Below are 18,029 nucleotides of genomic sequence, written 5' to 3'. Positions count from 1 at the left end.
GCATTTATATAATGCCTTGTTAAGTCTCCAGGATATCCCAAAGTGTTTCACGCTCAATTATTTGTTTTTGAACTATTGTCTCTACTGTTTTAAAGCATACAGCAAGATTCCACAAACAGCAAATGAGATGGATGACCAGTTAATCTGATTGTTCAGTAATGTTGATTTAGGGATGAATCTTAAAACAGGTCACCAGGGGATCCTCATTGGCTTAATACCTCACTGAAAGGTAGCACCTCTGACAATGTAGCACTCCCTCGGTACTGCGCTGAAGTGTCAGCCCAGATTACATGATTTGGACTGGAAGTTGTACCCACAAATTTTGATTCAGAGGCACAAGAGCTGCCAAACTGACCCTATGAGGAGGAAAGATTTGTGCCCCACCCCCCCACCCCTTTTGTGTAGTCCTCCACATTATTTGGTTCAACCTCGCAAAACTCCCTCACAACTTACTCTTCATTACTTCATTAGCTAACATGGTGAGAAGCTAGTTCCTTTTATATCTGTTTTAGGACTCTGGCCATACCAAGGTCTGAATGGTGTCTTCTTCAGACAAAGAACTAACAAGATTAGTGTAGCTTTTTACATACAGTGGAATAAGGGAAAAAAATCAAGTGGTTGTTCAGACGTTTTTTCTTTAAAGATTATTTCCAATGAGAATGCAGATTGTGTTGCTATATGTAAATATTGTACATCTGAAATAAGGACCAGTGATTAGTGATGTGCTTGAAAATGTCATCTTATTATCCCATTATTGGGAACTAGGAAGTGCCATGATTGAAGATTACCATAAACATCAACACATAATTCCACCTTTGAAGCTTTGAAAAACTCTTCCAAAAACGAGGGTCGACTTATACATCAAATATAAAAGCGAACTGCCAGTATGGGTGGATACCACCTTTGTCATTCGCCACGTGCGTTCTACTAGTTGTGAATGTGTCTTCAACTCCCATGCATCTTTGCAACAAACTGCATATCGCCATATTGATCCCTTGCACTCAGTTATAAGTTACCAGTAAGTGAAATATCCATTTGTTGGTGACAAATTGAGGCTGGCTACAAATGCGAGTGTAAATATTGTGCGCCAAATATATGCAAAAATGTCATTTTTGGGGCGAAAATATGGGATCGTCTTATATGTTGCGATCAACGGTAGTATCTTTTTACATGATATATGCTATGTTCAACTCAAATGTAACTGAGCACTGGGTGACTTGTCATGCTGTTGTACTCTGAATAGGTGCTTTGCAATACAGTTTTTTTACCATTGGTTCAGCAGTGTCTCTTTTACATACTAGAATTTGGTTACTTATTTTAGTGCTTGTCTTTCTACTTATGAAGCCATGCCACTTTGCTTTAAACAAGTAACCTTGTCCAATGTACACTGCCAGAAAGCGTTGCACCATTTCAGAATACCAGTTGTTAACTACTTCCTATCAGTAGTAAAACATTTTACAAGCATGAATAACAAGAAGACAAAATTTTATCTGAGCACTTTTGGTCAATTGTAACTTTGAAAATGAGAACAAGCAATGAAACTGCATTGTAGTTAATGGATAATATATTAATGCGATGATTGTAGTGATTATGCCCCTTTGAGCACTAAATTCAGATCTACTTCAGTGTTATTACAGAGTCTGTGATCTGCCAATCAAACCTTAATCATAATGCAAAGTTGGTGCATTTGTTCTCATTCATAGTTTGTTGCTGTTTGTTGCTTTTGCTGCAGCCATTTCATCTGACAATATTGATGTTCCTATACACAATTAGGTCAAACCCAAGGGCCCCAGTGCGATCAGATTTCTTCATGCTTTAATGGTGTAACTTGCTTAACTACTGTGTGGTGGCATTGTCATGCTACACTAGAAATTTTTAGATTATATGTGGCTGAGATAACAGCTTATTATCTGCTCTTACCCAGTGTTGTCACGAGGATTTTAATTATTCTTAATATTGTGCCTGTAAAATTTCATTTTCTTTTGAGTTGTAATAACTGTCAAGCAGGACATTTACAATACAAGTTCCTATCTTCCAAATTTGGGTTGTATCAGGACAGAGTATTTGAACTGTAAACTCTATTCCTGATAATGTAGGCTTTTCTTATATCAAAATTATTTAATAAGATCATGTGAATTAAGCAGCATAAATGACACAAACTTTAAAAAAGTTAAAAATTAGAATTATTAGATAATTTGAATGAAAAGAAACAAACTGTATATTATCAGGTTGAAGTGTCGTTGGGGGAGCAATTTGAGGCTAGGAATAAAGAGGATCATACAAGTGTCATTACATCGTCAAAACGTACAACCTTAAATATATGCTTTTTCCCCCAAGCAAATCCATGTAACAATTTGACAGGTGCTGATTCTATAAAGCAACTGAAAAGTCACATATTTCATTCACTTCTATCAGTCTTAAACTGTTGTGAGAATCTATTGATCTAGTTTAGTTTGTGAGATCTTAAGTTTCTTATATTGAAATGTTACTTCGCTGGCCCTTGCATGAGCATAGAGAGTCAGCAAACTTTGCATCTTGATGCTGGTTCAACTGTGTCATGTTAAGTACAGTAGAACATATCTATGATTTTTCCTGAAAGTTGCCTTTGAGTGATTGCTTCAGAAATCTTGTTTCTCTTATTGAATGAAATATAACACAGTGCTTAGGTTTATATTTAAATAATGTGAGCACTTAGAAACAAGACCAGATTTTTTTTTGTCTATGTGACCCAAGCCTCAAGTAAATGCTTCAGTTATTAGAGATGGGTGATCAAGAGAGACCATATGGCCCCTCAAGCCTACTAAACCATTCAATAAGACCATGGCTGATCTGATTTTGGCTCAACTCCACTTATTTGCTTTTCCCCTAACTTTTGACTCCCCGATAAATCAAAAATTTCTCTCCGAGCAAGAATTAAAGACCAATGTTCAAACTTATTCTGTCTATAGTTCTTATAGAGCCCAACTATTGAAGTTTTTTCTCAATTACATCTGAAGAACAGGTACTTGCTATAACTTGGTTTTGCCAAAGGACATTGTTTTGATCCGGGATGTCAATATGGTAAACCACATTGCCTCAAACTGATAGAAATACTTGTGATTTTGGAGTCCCAATTACTCCAAAGTCTTTTTGCTACTTTGGGAGAATTTTAAATTTTTATGGAAATTGAATGAATAAGGAATAATGTTCTTTGATGAAGTTCAGATTCCATCTAAAAATCTTCTCATTCTAACCACCAATTCTGTTTCTAACCTGTTGCTGTTTAGAAGCTGACTATTTCCTGTGTTGCATTGATCACTGCTACCTCCTCCAATTAAAGAGCTCAGAATGTAATGCAAACAAGATATTAAATACATTAGTTATCCAACTGAAATTGCAGTGCAAAGGGACAGTATCCTTATCAGTATTTTTTTCTTCCGATGGATGACCATATATTGTAATTGTATGTGAAATTTAAATTTCTGGAGCAAAATGTATACTTCTGTCAGATAATCTAAAAAAACAATTTTCAAAACGTTCAAAGCAATGCTGATAATGGCATAAATTGTGTAGATCATAACACAATGGCACCAGGGGAATTTTATTGTAGTTTTTTTAAAAAAGATTTTAATTTTTTCCAAGAAAAAAAGTTCAAACATCGATTTGGTGAAATATACTTTGTGGTCTGTAAGAAGACTATTTTTGATTGTAAGTCCAAAACAAAAGCTTATTAGTGGGCAAGATTATTTTGAAATAACTTTAATTTTGAATCTTAAATGTGTTTTTCTCTTTAATTGTACTTTTGATCTTTCACAATTCCAGTTTCCATTTCTTTGGAGATCAATATTAATTTTCTTAAGAACAACTTTCTGTTGAAATCATTGTCATGGGGAGATGCTCAAGTATTCATTACTCATTAACATACTATCTGAAATATAAAGCATTTAGTTTCCTATATGACTACACTTAGTAGTGTCTCTAAGATAAAATATAACCTCTTCCAGGGATTCAATTTCAGATGACATTTTAGTATTCCCAGTGTTTATCTCTATAATCAAAACAAAGCTTCCCCATAAAGTGGAACTGACTATTATAAAAATAGATGCAAAGCAATTCACAAGCAATTTTGCCCATTTTGTTCGTTGGAGCCCTGGCTTCTTTGCTTTCAAACAAACAACTTAAAATATTAATGCATGGTATACATATTAGTCAATATTTTAAATATAGTAGTAAGTGTGTCTTTACAGATTTGCTGAAAAATGTCTTTATACATCATATGAACTAACAAAAACAACCCATGTGCAAGAATCATAATCAGAAGTCTGCAGGTCTGATCATCATAGTGGTAGCTTTCAGAGAGTATCCTGACCCTTTCCAGTAGTACCATTTGATTCCATTGAATCTATTTGTATTCTGCCCTGCTGAGTAGTATAATCCATTCAGGTTGGATGGACCACAGGCATCAAACCACCATCCTGTGAGGGGAAAAAATACAATAGAAAACATCAAATGGGGGCAGATGTCAGAAGCTACAATAGATATGCTTTTCTCTGTGGAATTCAGATTGAGTCTACTTTGAGGATTACAAATGAAGGTTAAGTTTTAAAACAATTAAGTAAAGGAAGTAAGAGAGAAACCAAACTAGCAAAGAAAAATGAAACAAGATGAAGGCAGAGGTTTTTGAGTTGGAAACAGTTTGTTTAGTTTTTATTTCCTCTCTTTTAATATTGCTTTCAGACATTATCTGGGTAGCCTTTTGCAAAACAATCCAGAGTGTGCCAAGAATTACACTAACAACCAATTTAACATTATCAGTTGGGCTCGCAATGTAGCTCACTTACACTTGCTAGTAGCTAGATATATTCATATGCAATGACCTGTCTTCTGCATGCAAAAGGAATATGTTCAGCCACTGTACCTTTTTTGAATAAACGAAAGCTTGGGGACAATAGCTCCATGGTGCATTTGCCATGGCAATATCTCGACCAATCAGAGCTGAATTGTTGTTGAGTCAGCATCCTTTTTCTCGTGCATTATAACTTGTGATTTCTATGAAAGTTGGCATCCTTACATCTTGTTCTAATAAGTGCTGATGTCCTGATGACAAAAAGCTTTGACTACCTTTCTCTTTTTTCAGTAATACAACTTTTAATGCTAAGAGCTCAGATTACACAGGAGTACAATATCCCAAAAGTAAAATTGATCTATTATTTATACTTCCAGACCCATCTTTTGCTTCTTTACTTATTTTTTTTTTACTTGTCCCATTGGCTTTGCACCATGAAATCTTTGTCCTTTAATCTCTCCTACCCTCTATCTTATCACAGACCTTCCCTTTAGTTCTTCCCATCCTCCCCCACTTCACTTGCTCAAAACCTATTACATTTCTAACTTTTCCCAGTTCTGATGAAAGTTCACAGACCTGAATTGTTAACTCTATTACTGTCTCCATGGATGAGGCCAGACCTATTGAGTATTTCTAGCAGTTTTTGCTTTTATTTCAAATGTTCTAACTAGCGTGAAAGGTAAGCTACTAACCCATGGTATGATAGAAAAGGTAAGGCACAGAAAAAGGCCATTCAGCCTATCATGTCGGTGCCAGCCATAAAGAGGAAAAAAAACCTAGCCATTCATTTTTAACCCCACTTTCCAGCATCTGGTCTGTAACCTTGTGGGTTACAGCACTTCAGGTGCATATCCAGGTAGCTTTTAAATGAGTTGAGCGTTTCAACCTCAACCACCAATTTACCACCTTCCCCTGTATCCCATGGGATCTCACTTTTCTGGTCAGTCTGCCCTGTGGGACCTTGTCAAATGCCTTATTAAAATCCATGTAGACAACATCCACTGCATTACTTTCATCAATCCTCCTTGGTACTTCCTCAAAAAATTCAATGAAGTTGGTAAAACACCAATCTCCTAACAGAACCATGCTGACTATCTCTGATCAACCCCTGCCTTTATAAGTGATAGTGTATCCTGTCTCTCAGAATTAACACCAATAATATGCCCACCATCAGAGTCAGACAGAACTGCCTATAATTTTCCGGCCTATCCCTCACAACCCTTTTAAATATTGGTACAACTTTCACAGACCTCCAATCCTTTGTACCTCGCTTGTATCTAGTGAGGATTGGAAAATGATCCTCAGAGTATCCACTATTTTCTCCGTGGTTGCCTTTAACAACCAGGGATACAATACATTCAGCCCTGGTGATTTATCCACCTTCAAGGATGCTAGTCCCTCTAGTACTACTTTCATTATCAAATATTTCACACTCTTCTTCTTTAACTAGAATGTCTGACCGTAGTAAAGACAGAGACAAAGTACTCATTGAGAACCCTGCCCACATCTTCAGCATCAACGCACAAGTTATCATGTACACCTCTGATAGGCCCTACCCTTTCCTTAGTTATCCTCTTGGTCTTAATATACTGGTAAAACATCTTTAGGTTTTCTTTGATTTTACCTGCCAGTATTTTTTAGTATCCTCTCTTTGCTTTCCTAATTTCCTTTTTTACTTCACCCCTGTACTTTCAGCTTTTTATGATTGTCAGAAACTCTCCCTTTCTGCTTTATTTTACCCTTTATGCTTCTGGATAACCAGGGCCCTCCAGATTTGGCAATACCACCCTTTATCTTTATGGGAACATGCCTACACTGTGCCCATGGATTCTTGCTTTAGAATACCTCCCACTGATTTGACACTGTTTTCCGTTCTAGTATTATATCCAGTTCACTTTCACCAGCTTGCCTCTCAGCTTTGAAAAATTTGCCTTCTCCCAATTTAGAACTTTTACTCCTATTCTACCTTTGTCCTTTTCCATAATGGTGCTAAATCTAACTGTATTATGGTCACTGTCTCCAAAATGGTCCCCCACTGCTACTTCATCCACTGACCCAGTTTCATTTCCTAAGACTAAATCTAGAATTGTGCCCCCTCTTATTGGGCTTGTTACGTGCTGGCTGAAAAAATTCTCTTGAATGTGGTTCAAGAATTTTGTGCCTTCTGTGCCCTTCACACTGTTTGTATCCCAACTGATATTAGGGTAGTTGGACCCTCCAACTATTACTGCCCTATTGTTTCTGCACTCAGAGATTTGCCTACATATTTGCTCTTCTAACTCCCTTCCACTGTTTGGGGATCTATAGTACACTCGTAGCAATGTGGCTGCCCCTTTTCTATTTCTGAGCTTAACCCATATGGCCTCATTTAGTATATCATCCCTTCTCACAGCTGTAATTGTTTCTTTAACCCCCACCTTTTTTATCCCGCTGTCTCTCCTGCCTGAAAACTCTATATCCAGGGATGTTGAGCTGCCATTTTTGCTCCTCTTTAAGCCAAATTCCTGTTATAGCGATGATATCATGCTGTCATATATCTATTTGTGCCCTCAACTCATCAGCTTTGTTTGCTATACTCCTTGCATTCGCATACACAGCTTTTAACACTGTCAAATTCCTGTGCTGTACACATTTTAACCTGTACGTCTTCGGTCTTTCAGATTCATTCACTAATTCTCCATCAACTGCTCCCTGCTCTGAATTTGCCCTCAGGTTCCCAATCCCCTGCCAATCTAGTTTAACTCCTCCCATCCCCCCACCAACAGCACTATCAAATCTCTCTGTGAGGATATTCATCCCAGTCCTGTTGTAAACCATCCAGCTTGTACAGGTCCCACCTTCCCCAGAACTGATCCCAATGCCACAGAAATCTGATGCTCTCTCTCCTACACCAGCTTTCCAGCCATGTGTTCAAGTGTTCTATTCTCCTATTTCTATATTCACTTGCATGTGGATTAGGAGTAATCCTGAGATTACTGCTTTAGAGGTACTGCTTTTCATTCTCCTCCCTAGATCCCTGAAATCTGTTTTCAGGATCTCATCCCCTTTTCTACCTACGTCATTGGTACCAACATGGACCACAACCTCTGGCTGATCACCATGCCCCAGAAGAATGTCCTGCAGCCACTCCTTGACCCTTGCACCAGGGATGCAACACACCATCCTGGTATTCCAATCCTTAAGCTTTAAAGACTCCTGATTGTGAAGCATTTTGGCTGGCTCAACAATTATGACCTTTTTTGAGTTGGATGTGAAGGCTGACATAATGGAGGATCATTGCACTCAACTGGAGACAATGAATTGTAATTTATTAATGTCCTATTTGCCCATCACCAACCTGCTTGATGATTAACATTGGGTTCTAGTCTAACAATGCCTCAATTTTAAAGTTCTCGTTCTTTTGTTTAAATTCTTCCTTGGCCTCTCCCATCCCTATCTCATAACATGTTTATTTCAGATTTCCAGGATCTGCTGTATTTTTTTTTAATTGTTTTAATGATTGACAGCAGTGTTGGTTATTTACAGAAAATGCCACAATATTCTGTGTGTTTGCCCCAGCCTCCTTTTCCAGATGGCAGAGAATGTTGTAGGCTTAGGTTGCACTTCGAGAATTGTGACAGTGATATACTCATTGGCAATGGTACACACTAGCATATGTGCCTTTAGGTGACTCATTGGGCACATTTGGTCTCATTTAATGTGAGACATTCCATGTGCAAGGCATCCAATTATAAAAATAACCAAAGCAATACAAGGTATTTGTTTGCTCATTGCAAGGCACTGAGGAGAACATTTTAGTGGGGCAGACTACAAGCCAGCAAATTTGTACTTGTGTAATGTTTCCACAATGTCTGAATCCATAAATCGTTGCGTTCCAAACTACAAACATAAGTACTTAATATTAATTCAGACTGTCTTTTCAAATTACAAAACAAGAGCAAAATCTTTCTAACAGCTTTGGGAGTCTAACATTCAAAATCCACTTGGCAAGTGATATATTCATGCAAAAGTCATTGATTTGAGGTTTTCTTGGGAAAACAACTGGAATTGTGAAATTCAGACCCCAAAACACTGCTAAACTTACTAGAAAAACCCTAACATCCTATGCAATAAAAACATTACTTATTTAGTCACCATAAATCTGCTTAATTATAAGCAGATGGAATTCTGGAATGTGATCTTGAAACACAGGTAAAATCCCCAGAATCCTATGAAAATGGAAAATAACTATCATAAATTAATGGCCCGGACCATTGCTTTTGCTCACATGTTTTGACACCTTTTTATGTTTTCCAAGGATCCATGCATGTCTCTCTAAAACAAAAAGATGGAAAACAACAATCTTACCTCCTGATGCCATTTTTGCGCAATTGCAAAGGCATTTGTCATTGTCTGAATCTTTAGTGCTAAAATCATTTCCCAGATGGCTGAGACTGCTTATCCTGCCTGCTGTCCCACTGTAGCCTTTAAGATGAATTCTGTAGAAGGAATAGATCAGGGAAGAATATATTATTTTTATCCATTAAGTCACTCAATCAGTTGAGTAAATTAGCAGTGTCCCACTCAGGACAGTTAATAAAGTTGTCAAACAGTATTCACAAAAAGAACCCAGACAGCCTCCAGGAGTTAACATCAATTTTATAATACAACTTCTAGGATTAATTGTGCCATAACTTTAATTTTACACTATGGTGAAGCCCAGTTTCCTTTAATGCTCGTTATTAAAACAAGGTGTTTGGACTTTTTATTGACTTGATGTAAACATAATTGAACTGAACCTGGGAAGCAATAAAGCTCTTGAAGGGAAAATTATAAGGACAGCTCTTTGTAACCATCTGTACATAAGAATATAAATAGGAGCAGGAGTAAGCTATTTGGCCACCCAAGTCTGCTCTGACATTCAGTAAGATCATGGCTGATCTGATTGGGCCTTAACTTCATTTTCTTGCCTACCCTCCCCCCGTCTCCCACAACCCACCCAACCATTACCCTTGACTCCCTTGTCCATTAAGAATTTGTCTAACTTAACCTTGAATATATTCAATGGCCTAACCTCCACTGCTCTCTGCGGAAGAGAATTCCAAAGTCCAATGAACCCTCTGAGAGAAGAAATTTCTCCTAATCTGTGGTTTAAATGAGAGACCCTTACCCAACCTGCTCAAAATTCCATCATAAGACAAACTCCTCATTCAGGCATAAGCTTACTGAATTTTCTCTGAACTGCTTCTAATGTAAATATGCCCCACCTTAAGGCAACCAAAACCATACACATTGTTCGAGGTGCGGTCTCACCAGTGCCCTGTACCGTTGTAGTAGGACTTCCCAACTTTTATACTCCATCCCCTTTGCAATAAAGGCCAACATTTTGTTTGCCCTTTTAATTACTTGTTTTACCTGCATGCTGACTTTTGGTGGTTCATGTACAAGAACATCCAGTTCCCTTTGTACTTCAGCATTCTGTATTTTCTCTCTCCATTGAAATAATATTCTGCTTTTCTATTCTTAATGTCAAAGTGGACAATCTCACATTTTCTCACATTATACTCCATCCGTCAATTTTTTGCCTAATCATTTAACCTGTCTTTATGCTTTGAAGGCTCTTTGTATCCTCCTCACAACTTGCTTTCCTACCTATCTTCATATCGTCAGCAAATTTGGCTACAATACAGTCAGTCCTTTCACCCAAGTCATTAATATAGATCATAAATAGTTGAAACTTCAGCACAAATCCCTGTGGCATTCCACTAGTTACAGTTTGCCATTCTGAAAATGACTCATTTGTCCTGACTCTCTGTTTCCTGTTAGTTAGCTAGTCCTCTATCCATGCTAATATGTCAGCCCCACACCATGTGCTCTTATCTTGCATAGTAACCTTTCATGTGGCATCTTATCAAATGCCTTTTGGAAATCAAAATACATTTATTGGTTCCCCTTTATCCAACCTGCTTGTTACATCCTCAAATATTATATAATACGTATACTGGAAATTGTGAACCTGCTTATCAAATGTGAGTGTATTGTTACAAAAGCGATACAATGAGGGTGCTGGAAATCTGAAATGAAAACAGAAACTGTTGGCAGCATTTGTTGAGAGAGAAACAAAGTTAATGTTTTAGGTTAATGACCTTTTGTAAGAACTGGAAAGAGTTAGAGATGGAATAGGTTTTAAGAAGCAGTGAATGGAAGAAAGTACAAAAGGGAGAGTCTGTAATAATATGGAAAGCACAACAGATTAGATGATTAGAAAAGGCAAAAAGGAACTGATGGTAAAGGACCAGTGAAAAAACAAAAGATGGGCTTAGAGGAAACGTAAAAGGGAATGGCAGAATCATCACCAACTGCTGCTGCCCTAAAAATTGGAGGCGTATTGAAATGATTGAACCATTGTTCAGTCTGGAAGGCTGTGATGTGCCTAGCTGAAAGATGAGTAGCTGTTTTGCTGTTCCTCAAACTTGTGTTGAGCTTCATTGAAACAATGTTAAAGCAATCATTATCGCTGGAGAAAAAGGTCTAGGCAAACTAGTGGGACTCAAGGCTGACAAGTCCCCTAGACCTGTTGGCCCGCATCCTAGGCTATTCAAAGCATTGGCTATGGAGATGGTGGATCCATTGATTGTAATTTTCTAAAATTCCCTAAATTTGGAAAGGTCCTTCCAGATTGGAAAATTGCGTAAGTGACAGCCTTATTCGATAAAGGAAGAGACAGAAAGCAGGAAGCTATAGGCCAGTTAGCACCTCATTAGGAGAATGTAGGAATCCATAGTAGTAGCAGAACATTTGGAAAATCATAATACAATCAAGCAGAGTTGACATAGTTTTATGAAAGGAAAATCGCATTCAACAAATTTATCATAATTCTTTGAGGATGCAGAGTGGATAAAGAGGAACCAGTAGTGAATCTGGATTTCCAAAAGACACTCGCTAAGGTGCACACAATTAGGGCTCCTAGTGTTGGGAGTAATATCTTGGCATGGATAGAGGATTGACTAGCTAGTCGAAAACAGAGTTGGGATAAATGGGTCATTTTCAGGTTGGCAAATTGTAACTGGTGGGGTGCCACAGAGATCAGTGCTGGTGCCTCAACTATTTTCATTCCATGTTAATGATGTGGATGAAGGGACTGGATACAAAGATGGGTGTGAAAGCCAGTTGTAAAGAGGGCACAGAGCCTGCAAAGGGATATAGAGAAGTTATGTGAGTGGGCAAAGATTTGGCAGATGGAATATAATGTGGGAAATGTGAAATTATCCTCTTTGACAGGAAGAATAGAAAAGCAAAATATTATTTAAATGGAGCAATTCTACAGAATGCTGCTGTAAGAGAGATCTGAATGATCGTACACGACGCACAAAAAGTTAGTATGCTGGTACAGCAAGTAAATGGGATGTTGGCATTAATTGCAAGGGGGGTGGTTATAAAAGTGGGGGTGTCTTGCTACTGTTGTGCGGGCATTGATAAGACCACTCCTTGAGTACTGCATACAGCTTTGGTCTCCTTATTTAAGGAGGGATTTACTTGCTTTGGAGGCAGTTCAGAAAAAGTTCACTAGGTTAATTTTTGGGATGAAGGAAGGGATTATCTTATGTGGAAAGGTTGGGCCTATATTCATTGGAGTTCAGAAGAATGAGAGATGAGCTTATTGAAACACATGAGATTCTGAGAGGGCTTGACAGGGTAGATGCTGAGAAGATGTTTCCCCTCATGGGGGGATCTAGTACTGGGGAGAATATTTTAAGAATAAGCAGTTGCCCATTTAAGGCGAAGATGAGGAAGAATTTCTTCTCTCAGAGGACCATGGATCTTTGCAATTCTGTACCCCAGAGAGCAGTGGAGGCTGAATCATGGAATACATTCATGATTGAGATAGACAAATTTTTGAATTACAACAAAGTCAAGGATTATGGGAACAGGCAGGAAAATGGAGTTGAAGCCAAGATCAGATCAGCTATGATATTGAATGGCAGAACAGGCTCAAGGGCCAGTATGGTCTGCTCCTATTCCTAAGTTTTTATGAAGCCAAAGCCAGAGAAATCAGAATGGGAAATAAAATGACGGGAACTTAAGGGCTGGGTCACACCTGGGGATTGAACAGAGGTATTCCACAAAATGGTCACCCCAATATGCATTTAGTTACTCCAAATTAGATGGGACAACAATGTAAGCAACAAATGCAATATAATAAAGCGAAGTAAATTGGAAGGTGTGTAAGGGTCCTGGACATTAGGAAGAGAAGAGGTAAAAGGGCAGGTATTGCATCTCCTATGCTTGCATGGGAAGGGTAGTGGGTACTAGGGATGATATAGGAATGGACCAATCCCTTCAGAATGCTGAAAGGAAAGAGGAAGATGCATTTTGTGGTGGCATCTTCGAGGGAGCGGAAATGAAGGATAACCTGTTGAATACGAAGGCTGGTGAGGTGGAAGATGAGGGTAAGGGCAAGGCAGATGTGACAGAGCTGTGGAAACTGGGTACATAGAATAGATCCTTATGGAAGCAGGTGGGAGGAAATGTAATCAAGGCGGCTGTGAGGCTTAGTGGCGTATAGTGGATATTCATTACTAGCCTATTTGAAGAAGTGGCAACAGAGGGAAGGAAAGAGTTAGAGATGGATTATATGAAGGAGATGGAAGGGCAAATTGAAAGCGAAGTTTATGAAATTTTCCAATTTAATTCACCTCCCCAGTCCCAGTCTGACCTCTCTGATATCACTTCTCACAGAGTTCGAATGAAGCTCAATGTAAGCTTGACAAACAGTACCTTTGATTATGGTGCTTCACTGGCATCTGGACTCAAAGTTGAGTTAAAAAATTTCAGATCATATTCTCTGACCCCAATTTTTTGCATGGCAGCTTTTGCTGATGATTTTGCCATTCCCATTTATTTATTCTTTTTGTTTCTTGTCCCATTACCATCTCCTTTTGCCTTGTACTATCATCCCCTTTGTTAATTAATTCCTCCTCCCTTCCACCTTATCAAAGACCTTCGCTTTTGTTTTTTCCCTGTACTTGCTAAAACCTGCTACATCTCTAACACTTCATCATTCTGACAAGCGGCCATCCACTTGAAACCATTAACTCTTTTTATCTCTCTCCACATTTGAGAGTACGTTGTTGACGTGCTGGTGGATGGTTAGTTTGGCTGCTACAGAAAATAACTATATTCTCATTGTCAAGTTCATCAGAATAACACCATCATTAAATCACCATAACCTTTAATATAACACATTGTTTATGGCTTACCCACTAATAGAGGAATGTTTCAACTTTAGCACATCCCTCCAGGGGTTATAAAGTACCAGTTGTAAAATTTTAATATCCAGATAAAAATCTTTAAAATGTTGACCTGTTTCAAAAGTTGTGATGATGCTGCTACTGCTCATCCCTTTTCGCCCTCTTTCTGCTTCAAGGAAATTATTTTTAAACCATGCTTTTTAACCTATAACAAACAAGTCTTGAGAAGCATTTCTTCCATGTTGAAGAACATCAATGGAAACAACTGTCATTTTAACTTTTAGCCATCAATCAGCATTGAGTCGTTAAACTGACTTTGTAATAAATGGTTTCACTTTTATGAGGAACCAAAGGGTGAAAACTGCTGTTATTTGAATGTAAACAACCATTTTCTTTCCCAGTGATTTTTGTATCTGTCCAGACAGATGGATGCCAGACCGATCTAATATCCTGGGCTGAGACTTTTTTCCTTTAATTCTGAAAAGGAGAGTGAGGAGAAAATGAGTATTTTTTTTGCCTTTGTTTCTTTGATGGACTGCAAATGACTTGGTAAAGATATTTTACAAAGATAAATCTGACTTTCCTTAAAGGTAGTGGACACAGCAGGGATTTTTGAAGTCAACCCTGCAAAGTCCTCCTCACTAAGATCTGGGGATTGGTGCCAAAAAATTGGGAGAACTGTACTACAGACTAGTCAAGCAAAATAACTTTCTAGAGTAATACTCATGGGATCAGCCAATATCCCAGACTTCTTCAACACCATCCCTGGATACATCCTGACTTACCGGCGGGGCAGATCCACCATGCTGTTGTTGCTGCTGCTTGTGGCTACTCCTGCTAGGAGATCAGCTGTCATGGTATGTCACGCTCATCTTGTTCCATCCCCACACATCCACTATAGCTCTGCAAACACTCTGTGACGTCCATCATCCAACTACGCTCATGTCGAACCCTCTTTCTGGAGATAAACCCTCCACTTTATCCTCTAGAAGAAATCTTTGTAGCCCTTCAGCTCTCATCAAATGGCTGAAATACTGACATTTTCTTTTCTGGATGTCACTTTTTAGACTTCTTTTTGCTCTTGCAAATTCAAGCACCTCTTCATTTGTCTCATGGTCTGGAGATGGAATTTTAAGCATACGTCTTAGCATCCATGTTTCAAAGGCTTCTACTTTCTTCCACAGACTTTTACTTATTGTCCAGGTTTCTGAGGCATGCAGGAAGGTGGACAGAATGTAGTATCTTATGAGTTTATCCGTGTTACAAGCTTGTGTTTTTTTATTCACACAGCCTTTTTATTCACAAAATTATTTCTGGCTATCTCTATCCTTCTTCTGACTTTGGCATTCCGTCTACAACTTCTGTTATCATTTGCCCTAAATTTACAAACTTAACTACTTGTTCCAGTGTGACAGCATCCAATTCAATCTTCACTCTAGTTTCTTCTAACTATTCTTTCTATTCCTTCTAACTACTATTGTTTTTGTCTTCTTAGTGTTCATGCTTAATCTATATTCTAAACTTCTAGATTTCACTTATCCATGATATTTTGTAGGGCCTCTTCTGATTCTGCAAGTTGCACTGTGTCATTATGTACCACTAGTTTGTTCTGCTCTTGCCTCCAATTTTTACCCCTAGAAGTACATCTAACTCTCTGTATATTTGTTCTTAGTACAGATTGAATAATTTTTTGACTGTACTTAGACTTACCATATTTCTCTCTTCACTTAAAACATATCTGATTGTCTATCTTCTAGCCTGATGCGTGCTATTTGATCCCAATATGGGCTCCAAATAATTCTCACAGCTTTACTGTTAATGTCACAATTCAGCAACACTTCTGTTAGCTTTGGGTGATACACATGATCGAACGCTTTTTCATAGTCTGTGAAGCACATGTAAAATGTTTACTTCTAGATGTTTATCGAAGGATGTTCTTAAGTTAAATATTCCCTTATCTTGTTCCTGCTCCAGGTCTAAATCCAGACTGCGTTTCACCAATCCCTGCTTCAAATATGTTGTTTTTTCCTCTATTACGATGATTGCACTCCATTGCTTTAGGTTTCTTAGGTAACTTAACGAATGATGAATGTCTCAAGCCACTTGCAATGTATCCTTTGGTATGTATTTGATCACAAATTTCTGGTATCACTTCTAATTATGTTTCTTCAAGGGCTTTTAGATATTCTGTTGTTACAACATCTATGCCAGGAGCTTTTCCTGTACTCATCAATTTCAAAGCATTCTTTACCTCTGTTATCATGTTTGCTTCGTCATTTGCCTCTATACCTTGACGACTCCCTTGATTTGGATCATCGTACAATTCACTTATATATTCTGTCCAATTTTTTGCTACTGCATCCCTTTCAAATAATATTTTACCAACTTTGTCTTTTCTACATCCAATATCTGATTTTATCTCTTGCTGTCTGTCAAAAATTTCACCTTCTGCTGCATTACTCTCATTTTGTGATCTCTCTCCAGCTCCAGTACTTCATCACACATCCCATTATACAATTTCTTTTTAGCCTGCCTACATGTTTTCTTCATTTTCTTTTCAATTTCATCATACTCAGGTATGTTTCTTTTCTTTCCTTTCCAATCATCATTGCTAGTTTCTCATCTGTCATCCACTCCTTGTCTGTTTTCCTTTTCCTTTACTGCATATTGTGTACTCTCATGTTTTTCCATTTGACCCGCCACAGGTGGTGCAAATGGTATACAGTTAGGTGGGAGTAGCCCTGGGAGCCCTCAACATGAACTCCAGACCCCATGAGGTCAAACACGGGACAGGAAAGCTCCTGCTCTTTCCCACCTACTGCCCTCCTTTAGTTGCTTAATCTGTGCTCCTCCATGTTAAACACCACTTGAAGGAAGCACTGAGAGTAGCAAGGGGTCAGGAAATGCTAGCTGGGGGACTTCAATGTCCATGACCAAGACTGTGTACCACTACTTGCCTTTAGAAGTTACTGTGGATTCTGTTTTCATCATGATATCTAGTAGGACATTCTAAATCCAAGCAACCTAGGCCATTTAAATTGTCCTAATTTGCCCCAGTCAACAGTGAGCCTAAAGTAATTAATTACTCTGACTAACTTTGACTGGTAGTTAAATCATGGGGGTCTTCAGGAGGCCCAAATTGAACTCAGAGTAAGTCCGACCAAGTCTTTCGGGACATTCTTGGCAAAGTTCCCAGGAAAATTTGGAAACAGCCCGAAGCATGTCCCTAAGCTGCCTTTGCAATGTTGCGGACATGGACCTGTTCCACTGGGGCACAAATTTCTCAGTGCAGGTTTAATGGATTGGAATCCCAGTGGACCTGGTTTCCACTTCAAATTGTAGTTTTCTTATGGAATTGCACTCGATTCCAAAATCCACTGCAGGATTTCATAGCTTCAGATCTTTTAATTTTGGAGGGACTTAAGGGGGAATGTGCAGTACAAGTCGGCCTTAATTCCAATAACATTTATAATAATTGCGTGATGCATTTGCAGTTCTGCCATCCATTTTACCCTCTTAGTAACTACCTATACCAGAATTGATGCTTGTGAACAAATCACTAGACCATTACGGACAGTACTTTTTAAAAATCTAAACCAATGAAGTGGCAAGAAATGTTCTAGCATTTTGTACATTTATGTTTTTATACGTCTGTTTTTAATTTGACTTGTTGCTGTTGGAACTGTTCTTAAGCCAGGCAATTGAAATGAATAAAATGTTGTGGGAAACTTTTTATTTAGTACAATTGACAATACCAAGACAAAAATTGACGGTATATTTGTCCACTGATATCCATGTACCATTATAATATTTACACAGTGTATTTATAGGGTATAAAATTGATTTACTTGGCAGAATGTTATTACTAGTTTATCCAAAGGTCACTTTTAATGTTCTTGCAATTAGTTCTTATGAGAAATAAATGATAGAAGTTTTATTCTTTTGCTTTCTCATGTAAGTTTGTTCAGGGCCAG

The 18,029-nt window shown here is 38.2% G+C and overlaps 2 protein-coding genes across 4 annotated transcripts in view; one reads left to right on the top strand and one right to left on the bottom strand.

The window, feature by feature from the left end:
• The window catches only part of mcph1 (microcephalin 1), a 363,873-nt gene that overhangs the window by 151,997 nt on the left and 193,847 nt on the right, over window positions 1-18,029 (top strand). The gene's annotated exons all lie outside the window — the stretch shown is intronic.
• Window positions 3,565-18,029, bottom strand: part of LOC121278144 (angiopoietin-2-like) — a 101,738-nt gene continuing 87,273 nt past the window's right edge. Inside the window, exons 8-9 of the mRNA XM_041188258.1 lie at window positions 9,173-9,303; window positions 3,565-4,454 (exon numbers count right to left, since the gene is read on the bottom strand). Coding sequence (XP_041044192.1) covers window positions 4,294-4,454; window positions 9,173-9,303 — 292 coding nt within the window. The 3' untranslated portion in view covers window positions 3,565-4,293. The remainder of the gene's footprint in view (window positions 4,455-9,172; window positions 9,304-18,029) is intronic.

The sequence above is a fragment of the Carcharodon carcharias genome, chromosome 5 (assembly GCF_017639515.1).
Source record: "Carcharodon carcharias isolate sCarCar2 chromosome 5, sCarCar2.pri, whole genome shotgun sequence".
Taxonomy (NCBI): domain Eukaryota; kingdom Metazoa; phylum Chordata; class Chondrichthyes; order Lamniformes; family Lamnidae; genus Carcharodon; species Carcharodon carcharias.
The sequence above is the reverse complement of the archived record's forward strand: the minus strand, read 5'-3'. Positions and strand labels throughout refer to the sequence as shown.